The following is a 21,221-nucleotide window of genomic DNA, read 5'->3' as shown; positions in this document are numbered from 1 at the left end:
TGTAGGTATGAGGTTGGTTTGGGCTAGGTGGTATGTAGGTATGAGGCTGAGCTGGGCTAGGTGGTATGTAGGTATGAGGTTGGTTTGGGCTAGATGGTATGTAGGTATGAGGTTGGTTTGGGCTAGGTGATATGTAGGTATGAGGTTGGTTGGGGCTAGGTGGTATGTAGGTATGAGGCTGAGCTGGGCTAGGTGGTATGTAGGTATGAGGCTGAGCTGGGCTAGGTAGTATGTAGGTATGAGTCTGGTTGGGGCTAGGTGGTATGTAGGTATGAGGCTGAGCTGGGCTAGGTGGTATGTAGGTATGAGGTTGGTTTGGGCTGGGTGGTTTGTAGGTATGAGTTTTTAGGGTCTTGTGGGTGGATGTTATTGTTATTGTTTACACCATTTCACTTCAATTGAGGAAGAAAAATGTTTTGTGTTGTAAAGACATTTTTGTAGAGGAAATATCGTAATTCCAAGCCTCTCTCATATCCACACCCTCACACCAACGTCCATCGCAGCACTCGTGCTAAGACATTTCACTTGCCTCAGAACTAGTGGTCAAAGCGGGTCTCATTTCTTCTTGTGGTGCGGTTGAAGCATACGTCAGGGAGACCGTCTTCAATGTTCACAAAGGAACAAAGAGCAGCACAGCAAGCGGTTACCTCCAGACGTCTCAGATGGATCGCGGCTCGCGAGTCCATGTTTGAATTAACAGCTCGGGCCCTTCACAAAGACAAGGGGCTGTTAGACATGGATCTACACCAACGAGCCCAGGTCATTTCCATAACCCTAACCCTAACCTTCACAAAGACAAGGGGCTGTTAGACATGGATCTACACCAACGAGGTCATTTCCATAACCCTTTGTGTGACAGAGATGATTTAATGTGGTCTATTGATCTTTCAGGGCTAGAGACTTAGAGCTGATTAGTTCACTCTTTGAAAAATGGGTTCCAAAAGGGTTCTTCAGCTGTCCCCAGTGGAGACAGGGTTCTACCTGGAACCAAAAAGGGTTATTCAGCTATCCCCAGTGGAGACAGGGTTCTACCTGGAATCAAACAGGGTTCTACCTGGAACCAAAAAGGGTTATTCAGCTATCCCCAGTGGAGACAGGGTTCTACCTGGAACCAAAAAGGGTTATTCAGCTATCCCCATTGGAGACAGGGTTCTACCTGGAACCAAAAAGGGTTCTTCAGCTGTCCCCATTGGAGATAGGGTTCTACCTGGAACCAAAAAGGGTTCTTCAGCTGTCCCCAGTGGAGACAGGGTTCTACCTGGAACCAAAAAGGGTTATTCAGCTATCCCCATTGGAGACAGGGTTCTACCTGGAACCAAAAAGGGTTCTTCAGCTGTCCCCATTAGAGACAGGGTTCTACCTGGAACCAAAATGGTTCTACCTGGAACCAAAAAGGGTTCTTCAAAAGGTTCTGCTATGGGGACAGCCAAATAACCATGTTTTTCTATGAGTGTTGAAGCTATTAGAGAGGTGTTGGAAGGTGCAGCCCACCGGAGCGACTTGGCTCAAGAACCACCAATTTCAACTTTAGGGGTTATGGAGGTGATGACTAAGGTGACTACACAATGTGGAAATCAGAAGTGTGGGCCTAGATTAAATCCGAAATGCGTAAGATTTAAAGGCAATGTTCCCGCGTTCCTGGAAACTGCATTCACGGTAAACGCTGCATATGTCGACTCAATCGGGCATTACCTTTTAATTGCGCTAATAACACAAATCTTCTGTGATACGGACTGAATCTTTAATGTGCAACGGTTTGGTTTGGAAGAAAAGTAAGGACTATTGCACCATCAGGACAGTTTGAAAAAAAGTGAACTTTTATCCCCTAGATGGCAGGCTTGCTATTCGTGAACATAGGAATTTATTCATGAACTCTGATACAGTATGAGAAAATGTTTTGTTTTCATAGCAAAGATATTATCACAGAATCAGTAAATAGTAATAGTGTACTGTTGGGCATCACTGTAATAGTGTACTGTTGGGCATCACTGTAATAGTGTACTGTTGGGCATCACTGTAATAGTGTACTGTTGGGCATCACTGTAATAGTGTACTGTTGGGCATCACTGTAATAGTGTACTGTTGGGCATCACTGTAATAGTGTACTGTTGGGCATCACTGTAATAGTGTACTGTTGGGCATCACTGTAATAGTGTACTGTTGGGCATCACTGTAATAGTGTACTGTTGGGCATCACTGTAATAGTGTACTGTTGGGCATCACTGTAATAGTGTACTGTTGGGCATCACTGTAATAGTGTACTGTTGGGCATCACTGTAATAGTGTACTGTTGGGCATCACTGTAATAGTGTACTGTTGGGCATCACTGTAATAGTGTTCAACTGAAATGGAACAATGACATCGTGTGAACATGCAAGCTACAGTCTGTGATCTGGGAAGCTACTTGAAGGGGGCAATCTGCAGTTCAAAAAAACATTAAAATGGTCAGCCTGCCTCTTTTTTTTTGTGGGGGGGGGGTGAGCGAAATATAACCACTCAAACTCGTAGACAGAGCTACGGATGCAAGGATTGACCACCAACGATACAGAAATTAGGCCAAGATTCAATCAGATCAGCGTTATCCTGCGGCAACCGACAATGGCATGGGATATTGTTTTTGTTTAGGCAATGAGGAAGGTGTAACTGCGTTGGAGCTGTCAAATCCACAAGCGGCTCCCGTCGTTATACCATTCCCATTAAACGCACACAGTCACATGAATAGAAATCCCATGCGGCTGTGTTACGAGTTTGAAACCTAGCATGTGTGATGTAATCTACACCTCAGGCTGATAGAATTCCTTATTTATTTAGTTCCCCAGCCCCATCCCAAAGCTGTACACCTGGTCTGCCATTTTGCAACAAACAAAATAGATCTTTAATGTTATTTTTAATGTTAGTTCAATGTCAGTTAAAACGGACCTCAGTAGGAAGTGGTGCTTTGGAACATTACGAATGGAGCCACATTTCTGGAATTCACTTTGAACGTCTCTTGATTCGCAACAAGTGAATAATGATTTGGCGCTCACTATTCATCAATGGTGGCTCGCCATCAAAGGTGGCTCCCCATTTTGGAATGTCTACATGGTAATTAATAGTGACGCTGACAATATAGTGTGAATGTACGAAACTGACATAGTACCAAGTAGAATCCTGTGTTAAAGCTGAACTGACATTGTGGCACTGAGAATGTGTACCAAAACCTAACTGACATGGCCTGGAGAATGTACGTGGAAACTTAGAATGAGTGTGTGAACAGCGTGTTTGCTATGACAGAGCTGGTTTGCCAGAGGTGACGAGAGATGTTAGCAACGATAAGACAACAGACGAAACCTGAGAACAAGAGGACCAGAGAACAAGAGAACCTGAGAACAAGAGAAACTAAGGACAAGAGAACAAGAGAATCTGAGAACCAGAGAACAAGAGAATCTGAGAACAAGAGAACAAGAGAATCTGAGAACAAGAGAATCTGAGAACAAGAGATTCTGAGAAAAAGAGAACAAGAGAATCTGAGAACAAGAGATTCTGAGAAAAAGAGAACAAGAGAATCTGAGAACAAGAGAATCTGAGAACAAGAGATTCTCAGAAAAAGAGAACAAGAGAATCTGAGAACAAGAGAACAAGAGAATCTGAGAACAAGAGAATCTGAGAACAAGAGAACAAGAGAATCTGAGAACAAGAGAATCTGAGAACAAGAGATTCTCAGAAAAAGAGAACAAGAGAATCTGAGAACAAGAGAAACTAAGGACAAGAGAACAAGAGAATCTGAGAACAAGAGAATCTGAGAAAAAGAGAACAAGAGAATCTGAGAACAAGAGATTCTGAGAAAAAGAGAACAAGAGAATCTGAGAAAAAGAGAACAAGAGAATCTGAGAACAAGAGAATCTGAGAACAAGAGATTCTGAGAAAAAGAGAACAAGAGAATCTGAGAACCAGAGAACAAGAGAATCTGAGAACAAGAGAACAAGAGAATCTGAGAACAAGAGAATCTGAGAACAAGAGATTCTGAGAAAAAGAGAACAAGAGAATCTGAGAACAAGAGATTCTGAGAACCTAAGAACAGGAGACAGAATATTTTTGTGTTACACTGGGATGAGAGAAAAACTGTCCTTTTTCTAGATGAGTTGTCATTGTGCATTACTGTAAATGTCTGAGGACATTTCAGGGATATTTTCAACTGTGCTCTGCGTCTGTCTTACAATAGAACATAAGTACTTAACTCATCCAAAGGGTTCACATCCAAACCAATGTTAAGCTGTATTAAATAAAACATCACATTTCATCATATTGTATCATATCATTATGGTATGATGGAACACTTTCTGTTATTTTGGGAGCAGTCCAACTACCAGAAGAGATGGCAACCCACGCTTTGGGTTTGCATACAAAATAACAGCAGCATGGACTAAACTGTCTGCCAATAATAATCACCTCACAGTGACAAAAATCTGCGCTCCCTTAAACATTCGCAAATAATAATCCACATCAAAGCTTTTATTTTGTGATTTTTGCAGTTTAACCGGTTAATTCATACAACTACAGAGATGACAGGGATGTGGATAAAGCCCAGCAGAGGAGGCAAAATACCTATTCTCCTCTCTTTCCCTCCTCCTCTGCAGGTATTTCATGTGTTAACACTCCATTCCACTGCACTGCTGCCGAATAAACCTCACACTGAACCTTACCAACCTCACACTGAACCTTACCAACCTCACACTGAACCTTACCAACCTCACACCGAACCTTACCAACCTCACACTGACCCTTACCAACCTCACACCGAACCTTAACCTCACACGAACCTTACCAACCTCACACTGAACCTTACCAACCTCACACTGAACCTTACCAACCTCACACTGAACCTTACCAACCTCACACTGAACCTTACCAACCTCACACTGAACCTTACCAACCTCACACTGAACCTTACCAACCTCACACTGAACCTTACCAGCCGCACACCGAACCTCTCACTAAACCTTACCAACCTCACACTGAACCTTACCAGCCGCACACTGAACCTCACCAGCCGCACACCGAACCTTACCAACCTCACACTGACCCTTACCAACCTCACACAAACTTTACCAACCTCACACTGAACCTTACCAACCTCACACTGAACCTTACCAACCTCACACTGAACCTTACCAACCGCACACCGAACCTTACCAGCCTCACACTGACAGTACCAAGGAATTCTGTCTGTTCTCCTGGGTGAGGACAGTAGTAGAGTGATCCGTTTAGGGTCAAGCCCATTACATGTCCAGACAGTTTGCCATCAGGGACTACATGTGAATGCGTGTGCTCACTTTACGGTATTTTTTGCATTGCGTAGCATACTGGGTTTTGTGAATTTGTATGCCGACCTCAGACGAATACGTTTCTCTGCAAATGGACAATAACGTTATCGTATTGTGATCGAGTCCCTAATAGGGGTGAACAACATGACTCTAGTGGGTTAAGGTTAGGGATCCATTTGAAATGGATCTACTGTGCTGACCTGTGTGTGAACTGGACTTGAGCGGTGCCACCCTTGTTCTGTTATTGCATTAGGTCTGACAGTACAGACCTGTGATAAAGCTCTATGCAGACATGCTGTAGAATATCAATCCCCCCCACCTTTCCAGCTCACATGTACGATTACCAGTTAATATAGATTACCAGTAAATTTAGATAACTGGCAATCTATATTGATTCATAATCTAGATGTACCAGTAAATATACATTACCAGTAACTATACACTACCAGCTAATATACAGTGCATTTGGAAAGTATTCAGACCCCATACACACAATGACAAAGCAAAAACTTGTTTTTATAAAAATAAAAATAAAATAAAAATATATATATATATTTTTTTATTTATTTTTTAAATACTGAAATATCACATTTACATAAGTATTCAGACAATTTACTCAGTAGTTTGTTGAAGCACCTTTGGCAGTGATTACAGCCTCGATAGTTTTTGGGTTTGAAGCTACAAGCTTGGCACACCTGTATTTGGGGAGTTTCTCCCATTCTTGCCTGCAAATCCTCTCAAGCTCTGTCAGGTTGAATGGGGAGCATTGCTGCACAGCTATTTTCAGGTCTCTTCAGAGATGTTCGATCGGGTTCAAGTCCGGGCTCTGGCTGGGACACTCAAGGACATTCAGAGGCTTCAGAGCCACTCCTGCGTTGTCTTGGCTGTGTGCTTAGGGTTGTTGTCCTGTTGGAAGGTGAACCTTCACCCCAGTCTGAGGTCTTGAGCACTCTGGAGCAGGTTTTCATCAAGGATCTCTCTGTACTTCGCGCCATTCATCTTTGCCTCGATCCTGACATGTCTCCCAGTCCCTGCCGATGAAAAACATCCCCACAGCATGATGCTGCCACCACCATGCTTCACCGTAGGGATGGTGCCAGGTTTCCTACAGACGTGACACTTGGCATTCAGGCCAAATCGTTCAATCTTGCTTTCTTCAGACCAGAGAATTTTGTATAGGTGTCTCTTGGCAAACTCCAAGCAGGCTGTCATGTGCCTTTTACTGAGGAGTGGCTTCCATCTGGCCACTCTACCATAAAGGCCTGATTGGTAGAGTCAGAGTGACCATCGGGTTCTTGGTCACCTCCCTGACTAAGGCCCTTCTCCCTGATTGATCAGTTTGGCCGGGCCTCCAGCTCTAGGAAGAGTCTTGGTGGTTCCAAACTTCTTCCATTTAAGAATGATGGAGGCCACCATGTTCTTGGGGACCTTCAATGCTGCTGACTTTTTTGGTACCTTTCCCCAGATCTGTGCCTCGACACAATCCTGTCTCTGAGCTCTACGTACAATTCCTTTGACCTCATGGCTTGGTTGTTGCTCTGAAATGCACTGTTCACTATGGGACCTTATACAGACAGGTGTGTGCCTTTCCAAATCATGTCCAATCAATTGAATTTACCACAGGTGGACTCCAATCAAGTTGTAGCAACATCTCAAGGATGATCAATGGAAACAGGATGCACCTGAGCTCAATTTTGAATCTCATAGCAAAGGATCTGAAAACTTATCTAAATAAGGTATCTGTTTTTTAAAACTTTTTATACATTTGCAAGAATAAAAAAAAAACATTTTTTGCTTTGTCATTATGGGGTATTGTGATGTCATTATGGGGTGTTGTGATGTCATTATGGGGTATTGTGTGTAGATTGATGAGGAAAAAAAATCTGACATTTTAGAATAAGGCTGTAACAGTCAAGGGGTCTGAATACTTTCCGAAGGCACTGTAGATTACCATATAGATAGAGATTACCAGTAGATAGAGATTACCAGTAGATAGAGATACAGTTGAAGATGGAAGTTTACATACATTTAGGTAAGGAGTCATTAAAACTCGTTTTTCAACCACTCCACAAACTTCTTGTTAACAAACTATGGTTTTGGCAAGTCGGTTAAGACATTACTTTGTGCATGACACAAGTCATTTTTCCAACAACTGTTGACAGATTATTTCACTTATAATTCACTGTATCACAATTCCAGTGGGTCAGAAATGTACCTCCACTAAGTTGACTGTGCCTTTAAACAGCTTGGAAAATTCCAGCAAATTATATCATGGCTTTAGAAGCTTCTGATTGACAGAAGTTATAGAACACCTACTTATTCAAGGATTTTCCTTTATTTGTATTATTTTCTACATTATAGAATAATAGTGAAGACATCAAAACTATGAAATAACACATATGGAATTATGTAGTAACCAAAAAAGTGTTCAACAAATTAAAATATATTTTATATTTGAGATATATTTGATATATATTACAGTTAGAGATTACCAGTTAATATAGATTTACAGTAAATATCTGTTACCAGCTAATATAGATTTACAGTAAATATCTGTTACCAGCAAATATTAGATTTACAGTAAATATCTATTACCAGTTAATATAGATTTACAGTAAATATCTGTTACCAGCTAATATAGATTTACAGTAAATATCTATTACAAGTTAATATAGATTTACAGTAAATATCTGTTACCAGCTAACTGCTGTATTTTGACGTATTTGCCTTCCTGTGTCAAAACGTTGGATCTCCTGAGCATTATTTTGTTCCTTTCCATAACCAGTAGTGTTGTGCAAAGTGGATTTGCTCACCATGACAACTATACAGCATTACCCATCCGACTCCAAAACTCAAATGGACATAGCCGTTTTTGTCACGCTGCTTAATACATTGCCCGTTGACACAGCACAGGGTGGTGTGATGGCAATTTGGTGCTCTGTGGTACATTTGGTTGCCCTCTGGCCTAAGAGTCACTTCCTGAAGAGAGAGAGAGTTGATCAGAGTGACATGGAGGATTCGTGGGACTGGGCACCACCCGAAAACCGCCTCAGGTGAAATGTTAGCCACTGCTCCTGGTCCACACGAGAAAAACACACACACGCACCTATATAGGTCACAGGTCGCCAGAAATGTGTTTTTCATAAATGACACCAACTGTATTTTGTATTCATGGTCAAATTAAAAGCAAACCAATAATTCTACTGTCTGATAGCAACAGCAAATGACACGGTATGTACAATAACTAATGTTTTAAACACCTTCTCCATATCTGGTCAATTGTATTTATTCCGTGTAAAGAGACGGTTCAGACCTTTTTAGAAATGTGTTCTCTTTTCAGATTGTTCTTGCCAATGGAATAGTCCCAAAAGTGCAAACCCTACCCATCTTGCACTACAAGGCAGGCTCAATCAAAAGCTCAAAAGTAAAATGTCAAATTCTACTTGAACCCAGGTCTGGTAGGGATAGCGAGAGATAGACTGTGTTGACCTCCTGTAATCCTGGCATGGCGCATCAGCTGTGACCCCCAGGGGTCTGACAATCACATACAGTAGCTATCTTAAACCAAACAATAAACAACATTATATAAACAGCAACTGCTATCATTATTTTCCTGTCAGGCGCATGAGGAGCAACTTGAAGCAAAGTGATCCTAAAAAGCTATGGTTAATTTATTTGGAAAGGAAAAATGTTTGCAACCCTCATGCAATTTAATTACAAATATGTTCTTAAAGCCACAATCTGTAAAAATGTTCATATACAGATATGTAGAAGTTTTAGAAATGACTAGAAATCTAGACTGTGGCTTTATAAAATCAATATTTGGACTACTCGGGTAAGTTAATCAAGGATCTGCCTGTCCACAAAATGTATTAATGAGAAAGGACAAGATAGGCCTAACACTAGTACAATAAGCAACACTTAAACTACAAGATATTCTGAGCCGGACAAATTGCAACTTCATCAACATTGGGAGTTTAACCTCGGTGGAGGTTGGGGAGGGACCGGGGACAGATTTACTGTTGCAGCCACTTCAGGAGCCACTGAGTCATCAGCTTCGTCCCGCATATTTCCTGGTCTGGAAACTGACAAGCCGGTTTGTGTTAGAGCCCCCAGGAGTCCCATTCATTAAACATTACTTATACGCCATGCCGAGAGGAGGAGAGAGAGAAGCCCGACACCACACCTGTCTCCATCCTCCACATAAGCCTCCCAGAAAAAGGGACAGATTTGTGGTTTGCTTTACGATGGGAGGTTGGGACTGAATATGTTGAGAAGACAGCTTGAAGCTTGCCACACAACAACTCCAGTGTATGGTGGGAAGTCTCCTTTCTTCCACCCCATGTGATATTTTTTTATACCCTGCGCCGGTGAGATCTGATGTTTACACTACATGCCCGAATTGTGCCTCGTGGATCATTCAAGTTGTATTGCGTTTGAATTTAGAATGTGTGGAAAGCTCTGCTATACACTTCTGTCAGCAGACGTTGCCCTGCTTTGTGTCTTCTGAACGTATCCCAGAGGCACTTCAAGCTGTTCTGTTGCAGATGACACTATAAGAAACGCGTTTATAAAAAAAAAGGAGAGAAAGACGACAAAAGGCAACAACATATGAGCAGAATTTATATAATGTCATTGTATTAACAACATCAACAAAATGCTGTAAAAAGTAATACATTCTTTATGTGCCTCCCATCGGGACAGTCTGAACAAACATGATCTGTTCAACAGACAGTGCTTCATTCATTATTTTACAGTCCATAGATACAATGAAGAAAAACATTATTGTATAGATCACAGTAAAAAGTACAGGTAATAATTACATTTTTTTTAAAAAATTTTTTTATCATAAAAATCTGTCAGGTCGTACCCCTTCCTAACCCCTTGCTACCTTTGTTCACAATAAGTAGTTTTGAGAGTTTTCTTTCAGACTCGAAAGTATGGAAAATGCCTTCCTTTATGTACTCGTCTTGCTTGTGTTTTTAAAAACCCTCACAGCACCTCAGCAGAACTGGCATTGATTGGTAGTGAGCCACTATTTTAAAGGTTTCAGGCACTGAATGTACTATGGCCAAAGCAGGTTTCATCATATCATTTAATTAGACCCCTGAATGTAATCGTTATCTATATACAAATAAAAATGTAAGGATGTCCCCTTTACATACCAATGTACAACATAAGACTGATTAAGTTTACATCTTCATACGTAGAGAAGAGCAGAAGCAGGGGGATTTAGTATTTTCATTGTCCTGATGGCTTTGGTTTTCACTCGAGCCATCGGTATATGCATTCAACTCTCAAATGTAGAATTGATTTGTAAGCGGTGGATGGAACAAGGTTTCGTTGATTGACACTGGTGTTAAAGCAACACCGTGGTCCTCTGATCCATCCTGAGTTCATGGGATTGACAATAATAGGGGTGGGGGGGGTGGGGGGGGAGTTGCATTCCTTCATCTCCTTCAGAATAGGACTACGAGTCCCGCCTTGTTCTTGTTTTCTATGTCTAAGCATTCCTAAAAGGGCAAAGGTCAGGCGGAGAACTTTAGATCTGATATGGCTGACGAGTGGAGAACCTTTTGTGAAGACAGTGGAGTTTAGGAGGCAGCTCTTTAATTATCTAGGATCAAGACGCATCTCCCTCATAGCTGCGAGAAGTAAGGGTGTCGAGGGTGCTACAGCACCCCCTGATGAATCTAAATAAAATATATATTTTTCAAAATTAGTGAACTAGGCCTTTACACTGTATGAGCAGAGAACGAAAAAACATCTTCCTGCGGCCTTGATCTCCCTCTCTTTTTATTTCTCATCATCCCTCACTCGTATTATATCTCTGACTGTGACGCTCTTCACTCTCTCCCTTGGCCCTCTGCTGTGAGAGTGAAGTCAGTGGCTCCACGGTACGGGCTTCAGAGAGTGGTTCCAGGGTCTAGACAGTGGTCCCAGGGTGCAGACAGTGGTCCCAGGGTCCAGACAGTGGCCCCAGGGTCCAGACAGTGGCCCCAGGGTCCAGACAGTGGCCCCAGGGTCCAGACAGTGGCCCCAGGGTCCAGACAGTGGCCCCAGGGTCTAGACAGTGGCCCCAGGGTCTAGACAGTGGCCCCAGGGTCTAGACAGTGGCCCCAGGGTCTAGACAGTGGCCCCAGGGTCTAGACAGTGGCTCCAGGGTCTAGACAGTGGCTCCAGGGTCTAGACAGTGGCTCCAGGGTCTAGACAGTGGTCCCAGGGTCTAGACAGTGGTCCCAGGGTCTAGACAGCGGCCCCAGGGTCTAGACAGCGGCCCCAGGGTCTAGACAGTGGCCCCAGGGTCTAGACAGTGGCCCCAGGGTCTAGACAGTGGCCCCAGGGTCTAGACAGTGGCTCCAGGGTCTAGACAGTGGCTCCAGGGTCTAGACAGTGGCTCCAGGGTCTAGACAGTGGTTCCAGGGTCTAGACAGTGGCCCCAGGGTCTAGACAGTGGCTCCAGGGTCTAGACAGTGGCTCCAGGGTCTAGACAGTGGCTCCAGGGTCTAGACAGTGGTTCCAGGGTCTAGACAGTGGTCCCAGGGTGCAGACAGTGGTCCCAGGGTCCAGACAGTGGCCCCAGGGTCCAGACAGTGGCCCCAGGGTCCAGACAGTGGCCCCAGGGTCCAGACAGTGGCCCAGACAGTGGCCCCAGGGTCCAGACAGTGGCCCCAGGGTCCAGACAGTGGCCCCAGGGTCCAGACAGTGGCCCCAGGGTCCAGACAGTGGCCCCAGGGTCTAGACAGTGGCCCCAGGGTCTAGACAGTGGCCCCAGGGTCTAGACAGTGGCCCCAGGGTCTAGACAGTGGCTCCAGGGTCTAGACAGTGGCTCCAGGGTCTAGACAGTGGCTCCAGGGTCTAGACAGTGGTCCCAGGGTCTAGACAGCGGCCCCAGGGTCTAGACAGCGGCCCCAGGGTCTAGACAGTGGCCCCAGGGTCTAGACAGTGGCCCCAGGGTCTAGACAGTGGCCCCAGGGTCTAGACAGTGGCCCCAGGGTCTAGACAGTGGCTCCAGGGTCTAGACAGTGGCTCCAGGGTCTAGACAGTGGCTCCAGGGTCTAGACAGTGGCTCCAGGGTCTAGACAGTGGTTCCAGGGTCTAGACAGTGGTTCCAGGGTCTAGACAGTGGCTCCAGGGTCTAGACAGTGGTCCCAGGGTCTAGACAGTGGCTCCAGGGTCTAGACAGTGGCTCCAGGGTCTAGACAGTGGCTCCAGGGTCTAGACAGTGGCTCCAGGGTCTCTCCTCTACTTCTTCTCCTTCTGGAAGCTGAAACTGGTGCGCCGGCTCAGTTTACGCTGCTTCTGGGCAAAGTAGTCCGCCCGCGACGTGCTGGCCCGAGACTCCAGGATGTAGTTCACCTGAGAATGATAAAACAAAGGGATTGTGGGAAGTGTTTCGATCAAAATATGTAGAAACATATGTAGACTACGCTACATAGTACAACTGGTTATTTGTGACACAGAAAAAAAAAAACATATTTGGTGTTGAAATTTCAACTAGTCACAATTAATAAAACCATTAGAAAATCCAATAGCAGGACATAATTGCTTTTTCAAGGGGCATGGGAAACCAGATGACAGACAGTCAGAATGACACACTCATGTCTCGTTACATCCAGTAGATGTCACTACATGGGAACACATGCTACTTTAAGGAGAAACACGGACAGCTCATAAAAGGCAGACTCAAGAGCAGGGACGGCGGAGGTGATGATAACGTTGATCATTTTAACGGAGGTTTAATGCCTAGACCTGAGATATAAAAAGTTAAGCCTTTTGGCCTTAAAGAGAGAAGGGATACTTCAAAAAACGAGTTTTAAAGGCGGAATTACCACGCCCTGTGGGATCCTCCTCACCCATGCTGTTTTATGGGTAATGGCATAAACATGCTGTCAATAATTTCATGGCTAGTAAAATCCTTGGCATTCACATGGAAACCCTGGGCTTTGACCAAAACATTCACACTCAGGTTTTTTTTTTTATATGGTCTGGTGTTTGGTTATAATGTGCCTCAAGGGCACAGCTGTGATGTGTGTGTGTGTGTGTGTGTGTGTGTGTGTGTGTGTGTGTGTGTGTGTGTGTGTGTGTGTGTGTGTGTGTGTCTACAGCTTTTATGATGACGGGAAGTGAGGGGGCCCACTCAAACGAGACAGATGAGAGGTATGAGTTTGGATCAGGTGAACATTCAAATACTCAAGAGAAATATTGTTGCTGGAAATATATCGTAACTATTTATTTTATTTTTTAAAGTAACATGTTTGTTTCTAATGTCCTCTCCTCTCATCTGCTTTATACCGAGGTATAAATATATTTATAAATATATTGCCCTTCTTTTTCGACCCCCCCCAAGCCACATTGGCTTGTAGTAATGAAAACATTATTCCCTGCAATGTGTGGTCACGCTCAAGAGGAATACCCCAGGGGTCAACTCCGGGCCCACTGAGATTTCAAGATGGAATCATCAGGATAAGGACACTCATGGGTCACACCTGCCAACCCCGGTTGACATGCCTCCACGGGGATGACACGCTACTTAAAGCCCTGTCCCCTGAGAGTAGGGGACTAGAGTCCTCGCAATTACCTGCAATTTCACCCTATCTTCTCTGGTCTTCAACCTTCACCCCACCTCACCTGCCCTTTAACATTCACCTCACCTGCCCTGGACTTCAACCTTCACCTCACCTGCCCTGGCCTTCAACCTTCACCTCACCTGCCCTGGCCTTCAACCTTCACCTCACCTGCCCTGGCCTTCAACCTTCACCTCACCTGCCCTGGCCTTCAACATTCACCTCACCTGCCCTGGCCTTCAACATTCACCTCACCTGCCCTGGCCTTCAACATTCACCTCACCTGGCCTTCAACATTCACCTCACCTGGCCTTCAACATTCACCTCACCTGCCCTGGCCTTCAACATTCACCTCACCTGCCCTGGCCTTCAACATTCACCTCACCTGGCATGGCATGGCCTTCAACATTCACCTCACCTGGCATGGCCTTCAACCTTCACCTCACCTGGCCTGGCCTTCAACATTCACCTCACCTGCCCTGGCCTTCAACATTCACCTCACCTGCCCTGGCCTTCAACATTCACCTCACCTGGCCTTCAACATTCACCTCACCTGGCCTGGCCTTCAACATTCACCTCACCTGCCCTGGCCTTCATCCTTCACCTCACCTGCCCTGGCCTTCAACATTCACCTCACCTGCCCTGGCCTTCAACCTTCACCTCACCTGCCCTGGCCTTCAACATTCACCTCACCTGCCCAGGCCTTCAACATTCACCTCACCTGGCCTGGCCTTCAGGAGATGCTTTCCCATGCCCCACTTTCAAGACTTATTACAGAAAGGTCCTTAAAAGTAAATTAATCATCATTAATGCTAATTAAAGAGAGTATCATTATCTTCCGTATTTTAATGGTTACAGTTGAATTATCATACGCCGATGTGGTAAAAATGCCTCACGGCCTTAATCTACATTTTTAATAGGATATTTCATATTTGCATCTCTGCGTGCGCATACAATTAGTTTTTTTTAGCCCTACGGGTATATGTGGGAGACTGCATAATAATATAGTCGAACCGTCAATATCTGTCAATAGTGACTTGTACCCTGCAGACCTGACTTTGTAAAGTAGAGGAAGTGGTTGCTAAAACAACATATTTCCATGTGATATGGAGGCAAAAGGCACATGGACCCTCCCCTATTACTCACCTTCAGCACGATCTCATTGACAGTAGCAGCATCACACTCAAAGTACAAGGGCTTGTAGTCGTGGTTACTGAGGTATGTGAGCTTGAATATTGCATGACCTGCAACACAAGGAGGAAGAGGACGTGAAATGCAAGACAGTAAAACAAGGAATTTACACAAACCAAGAGACTGTAAAATCATTGTCCCCACAGTTGGGATAAGGCTCACCTTTATATTACAGTCAAGAGACAGGGCCTAGACCTTTATATTACAGTCAAGGGACAGGGCCTAGACCTTTATATTACAGTCAAGGGACAGGGCCTAGACCTTTATATTACAGTCAAGGGACAGGGCCTAGACCTTTATATTACAGTCAAGAGACAGGGCCTAGACCTTTATATTACAGTCAAGGGACAGGGCCTAGACCTTTATATTACAGTCAAGGGACAGGGCCTAGACCTTTATATTACAGTCAAGGGACAGGGCCTAGACCTTTATATTACAGTCAAGGGACAGGGCCTAGACCTTTATATTACAGTCAAGGGACAGGGCCTAGACCTTTATATTACAGTCAAGGGACAGGGCCTAGACCTTTATATTACAGTCAAGAGACAGGGCCTAGACCTTTATTTTATAGTCAAGGGACAGGGCCTAGACCTTTATTTTATAGTCAAGGTACAGGGCCTAGACCTTTATATTACAGTCAAGGGACAGGGCCTAGACCTTTATATTACAGTCAAGGGACAGGGCCTAGACCTTTATATTACAGTCAAGAGACAGGGCCTAGACCTTTATATTACAGTCAAGGGACAGGGCCTAGACCTTTATATTACAGTCAAGGGACAGGGCCTAGACCTTTATATTACAGTCAAGAGACAGGGCCTAGACCTTTATATTACAGTCAAGGGACAGGGCCTAGACCTTTATATTATAGTCAAGGGACAGGGCCTAGACCTTTATATTACAGTCAAGGGACAGGGCCTAGACCTTTATATTACAGTCAAGGGACAGGGCCTAGACCTTTATATTACAGTCAAGAGACAGGGCCTAGACCTTTATATTACAGTCAAGGGACAGGGCCTAGACCTTTATATTACAGTCAAGGGACAGGGCCTAGACCTTTATATTACAGTCAAGAGACAGGGCCTAGACCTTTATATTACAGTCAAGGGACAGGGCCTAGACCTTTATATTATAGTCAAGGGACAGGGCCTAGACCTTTATATTACAGTCAAGGGACAGGGCCTAGACCTTTATATTACAGTCAAGAGACAGGGCCTAGACCTTTATATTACAGTCAAGGGACAGGGCCTAGACCTTTATATTACAGTCAAGGGACAGGGCCTATACCTTTATATTACAGTCAGGAGACAGGGCCTAGACCTTTATATTATAGTCAAGGGACAGGGCCTATACCTTTATATTACAGTCAGGAGACAGGGCCTAGACCTTTATATTATAGTCAAGGGACAGGGCCTAGACCAAGGGACAGGGCCTAGACCTTTATATTACAGTCAAGAGACAGGGCCTAGACCTTTATATTATAGTCAAGGGACAGGGCCTAGACCAAGGGACAGGACCTAGACCTTTATTTTATAGTCAGGAGACAGGGCCTAGACCTTTATATTATAGTCAAGGGACAGGGCCTAGACCAAGGGACAGGACCTAGACCTTTATTTTATAGTCAAGGGACAGGGCCTAGACCTTTATATTACAGTCAAGAGACAGGGCCTAGACCTTTATATTACAGTCAAGGGACAGGGCCTAGACCTTTATTTTATAGTCAAGGGACAGGGCCTAGACCAAGGGACAGGACCTAGACCTTTATTTTATAGTCAAGGGACAGGGCCTAGACCTTTATATTACAGTCAAGAGACAGGGCCTAGACCTTTATATTATAGTCAAGGGACAGGGCCTAGACCTTTATTTTATAGTCAAGGGACAGGTCCTAGACCAAGGGACAGGACCTAGACCTTTATTTTATAGTCAAGGGACAGGGCCTAGACCTTTATATTACAGTCAAGAGACAGGGCCTAGACCTTTATATTATAGTCAAGGGACAGGGCCTAGACCTTTATATTACAGTCAAGGGACAGGGCCTAGACCTTTATATTACAGTCAAGGGACAGGGCCTAGACCTTTATATTACAGTCAAGAGACAGGGCCTAGATCTTTATATTATAGTCAAGACACATGGCTTAGATTGCGGGAGCACTACAGAGTACCACGTCTATTAATGGGAAAAGTGCTTTTAGCCAAATAAAAGCTAAGGTGACGCATTAAACCCCCAACGTGAGGCAGTAAACCCAACGCACAAATCAATAACATCTACTGGTAGTTCAATGTGCGTATGATACATAAATAAATGGGGACGACTATACACAGTACTGTACACACAAACATCATATTCTACTACACACGTTGCCCAAGAGTGAACGGTAGAAGTTCCTAATTTAAGGAACATTACTATGGTAATGAATTCATGCTATGTTGTTACTGATTGATGGAGGGGGGAGGGGGGGCTTTTAATTCAGCTTCCTGGAGCATCTCTGTGCAATCCACTACAATGAAAGTTTACATCAACTGAGTTAACTCTGTTGGCTATGTTTCCTCGTTTCTACCTCCCTTGTCTTTTGATCTCTCCTGTAGGCGTTTCTGATTTCATGGCTAACCTTGTGCTCTGAACAACCCATTCGTTACTGTTAATGCATTGCCATCTCATGTAAATCAACCAGGGGGCTCAATAAGCAAGTGAAGGCTAACATATGCAGATGTACAATTCCCAAAAGTATCACCCCCCCCCCCCCCCCCCCAACCCCATATATCTGAGAGTCTAGCCAATTAGCCACAATCAATTCTAGGGGATTTAAGTGGCTGGTATTAATTCATTTTTCTGCACGCAACTTTCCTCAAAAGAGGTTTGGTCTACGAAGAACAGGACCCTAGAATCATGCATCTTGGGCAATAAAAAATCTGTGCAAAGACAACATGTCAAAACTGGGGAAAAATGACTCTTGCTAATGGATTCGCAACAGAAAATAGCTTTTAAGTAATCAATCTTTTAGTTTTTTTACTCAAGAAAAAAACAAATCTTTCTCATTAAAGGAGCTGGGTGTCATAGCCTCTTTGTGGCTGTATGGCGTAATGAAAACGGCATTACCATTGATCACAATTATAAGGGTTCATGCTGATATCCCGTCGATTACCACACCACTTCCTTGTTTCACTAACAAAAACGTAAGCAGATTAATTTCAACTCCCTTGCAGCCACTCTGAAATACACATTTTGAATAATACCCAAGAAAAAGAACGATTAACATACACTGAACAAAAATATAAATGCACCATGCAACAATTTAAACAATTTAAACAATTTCATATTAGGAAATCGGTCAATTTGAATAAATTCATTAGGCCCTAATCTATGGCTTTCACGTGACTGGGCAGGGGCGCAGCCATGGGTGGGCCTGGGAGGACATAGGCCCACCCACTTGGGAGCTATGCCCAACCAATCAGAATTAGTTTTTCCACACAAAATTGTTTTGTTTTTTTTACAGACAGAAATACTTCTCAGTTTCATTAGCTGTCCGGGTGGCTGGTCTCAGACGATCCCGTAGGTGAAGAAGGATGTGGAGGTCCTGGGCTGTCGTGGTTACACGTGGTTTGTGGTTGTGAGGCTAGTTGGACTTACTGACAAATTCTCACAAACCGACGTGGGAGGCCGCCTCCACATCCTTCTTCACCTACGGGATCGTAGGTGATGGTAGAGAAATGAACCTTAACATTTTTGGCAACAGCTATGGAGAATATTCCTGCAGTCAGCATGCCAATTGCACGCTCCCTTAAAATTTGAGACATCTGTGGCATTGTGTTGTGTGACAAAACTGCACATTTTAGAATGGCCGTTTATTGTCCCCAGCACAAGGTTCATCTGTGTAATGACCATGCTGTTTAATCCGTTTCTTGATTTGCCACACCTGTCAGGTGGATGGATTATTTTGGCAAAGATAAGCTTTCTGTGCGTATAGAACATTTCTGGGATCTTTTATTTCAGCTCATGAAACATGGGACCAACACTTTACATGTTGCCTTTATATTTTGGTTCAGTGTAGTAACCATTTCAATCATTTTAAACTTTTAAGACGCATTTAGAAATTATACTTCTCATTGTGAGAAGCGTGGTCGACCCACACGCATCAAAGAGATGTCAAGAGGTTGATCTGTAACTACTGAGGATTATTCTACTCAAGCATCAAAGCGATGTCAAGTGGTTGATCTGTAACTACTGAGGATTATTCTACTCAAGCATCAAAGTGATGTCAAGAGGTTGATCTGTAACTATTGAGGATTATTCTAGTCAAGCAAAGAGATGTCAAGAGATTGATCTGTAACTATTGAGGATTATTCTACTCAAGCAAAGAGATGTCAAGAGATTGATCTGTAACTATTGAGGATTATTCTACTCAAGCAAAGAGATGTCAAGAGGTTGATCTGTAACTATTGAGGATTATTCTACTCAAGCATCAAAGCGATGTCAAGAGGTTGATCTGTATCACCCTCAATGCCATTGGTAGACACTGCGAGTAGTGTTCGCACATCTCTATGTCCCAACACCAGAATCTCTTCTATATAAAAAGGAAAGTGACTCGGCCTCCTATCAGACACCAGTACTCTACCAGAGACCATTTTCTAGCGGAACCGGCGAAGTGGAACAAATGTCTCGCCCAAAGTGGAGAAGGCAGTGCAGGGAGGAAGACAATGGAGGAGGCGCGCTGTGGCTTTCTTCCCTAGACGTGTGTCTGCAGAAAGGAGCAAGGCCTTCATTAACTCTGACACCGGCTCTTAACTATCCCTTTATTTGAGGGGTAAGAATAGAGACTTACGTATCCCTTCATTAGAGGGGCTGCTCATTGACTACAGCCTTCAACACCATAGTACCCTCCAAACTCATCATTAAGCTTGAGACCCTGGGTCTCGACCACGCCCTGTGGTCCTGGACTTTCTGGCCGGCCGCCCCCAGGTAGTGAAGGTAGGAAACAACATTTCCACCCCGCTGATCCTCAACATTAGGGCCTCCACAAGGGTGCGTTCTCAGCCCTCTCCTGTAGTCCCTGTTCACCCACGACTGCATGGCCATGCACGCCTCCAACTCAATCATCAAGTTTGCAGACAACACTACAGTGGTAGGCTTGATTACCAACAACAACAAGACAGCCTACAGGGAGGTGGTGAGGGCCCTCGGAGTGTGGTGTCAGGAAAATAACCTCTCACTCCACGTCAACAAAACAAAGGAGATGATCGCTGACTTCAGGAAACAGCCGAGGGAGCTCCCCCATATCCACCGACGGGACAGTAGTGGAGAAGGTGGAAAGTAGAGGTCGACCGATTAATCGGCATGGCTAAGAATGGGTAATCGGCCTTTTTGGATGTCGATTATGGTCGATTACATTGCAATCCACAAGGAAACTGCGGGGCAGGCTGACCACATGTTACGCGAGTGCAGCATCAAAATGACCTTGTGGCTGCAAGGAGCCAAGGTAAGTTGCTAGCTAGCATTAAACTTATTTTATAAAAAATGATCAATCTTCACATTAACCTCTCTGGGATATAGGTGGGACGCTTGGCCAAAAGCCAGTGAAAATGCAGAGGGCCAAATTCAAATAAATTACTATAAAAATCTAACTTTCATTAAATCACACATGCAAGATAGCAAATTAAAGCTACACTCGTTGTGAATCCAGCCAACATGTCAGATTTCAAAAAGGCTTTTCAACGAAAGCATAAGATGCTATTATCTGATGATAGCACAAAAGTAAACAATGAGAGAGTAGCATATTTCAACCCTGCAGGCGCGACACAAAATGCAGGAATAAAATATAATTCATGCCTTACCTTTGACGAGCTTCTTCTGTTGGCACTCCAATATGTCCCATAAACATCACAAATGGTCCTTTTGTTCAATTAATTCCGTCCATATATATCCAAAATGTCAATTTATTTGGCGCGTTTGATCCAGAAAAACACTGGTTCCAACTTGACCAATGTCACTACAAAATATCTCAAAAGTTAACTGTAAACTTTGCCAAAACATTTCAAACTACTTTTGTAATACAACTTTAGGTATTTTTAAACGTAAATAATCGATAAAATTGAAGACGGGATGATCTGTGTTCAATACAGGAAGAAAACAAACTGACGCTACTTTTCTGGTCACGTGCCTCTAACA

The 21,221-nt window shown here is 43.9% G+C and overlaps 1 protein-coding gene across 2 annotated transcripts in view; it reads right to left on the bottom strand.

The window, feature by feature from the left end:
• Window positions 1–9,908: 9,908 nt before the first annotated feature.
• mapkap1 (MAPK associated protein 1) overlaps window positions 9,909–21,221 on the bottom strand; it is a 126,319-nt gene continuing 115,006 nt past the window's right edge. For both annotated transcript variants that reach the window (XM_036976695.1, XM_036976696.1), the window contains exons 10-11: window positions 15,017–15,114; window positions 9,909–12,662 (exon numbers count right to left, since the gene is read on the bottom strand). In XM_036976695.1, the coding sequence (XP_036832590.1) occupies window positions 12,549–12,662; window positions 15,017–15,114 (212 nt within the window). In that variant the 3' untranslated portion in view covers window positions 9,909–12,548. The remainder of the gene's footprint in view (window positions 12,663–15,016; window positions 15,115–21,221) is intronic.

This window comes from Oncorhynchus mykiss, chromosome 5 (assembly GCF_013265735.2).
Source record: "Oncorhynchus mykiss isolate Arlee chromosome 5, USDA_OmykA_1.1, whole genome shotgun sequence".
Classification (NCBI taxonomy): Eukaryota; Metazoa; Chordata; class Actinopteri; order Salmoniformes; family Salmonidae; genus Oncorhynchus; species Oncorhynchus mykiss.
This window is presented reverse-complemented; position numbering and strand designations above follow the sequence as displayed.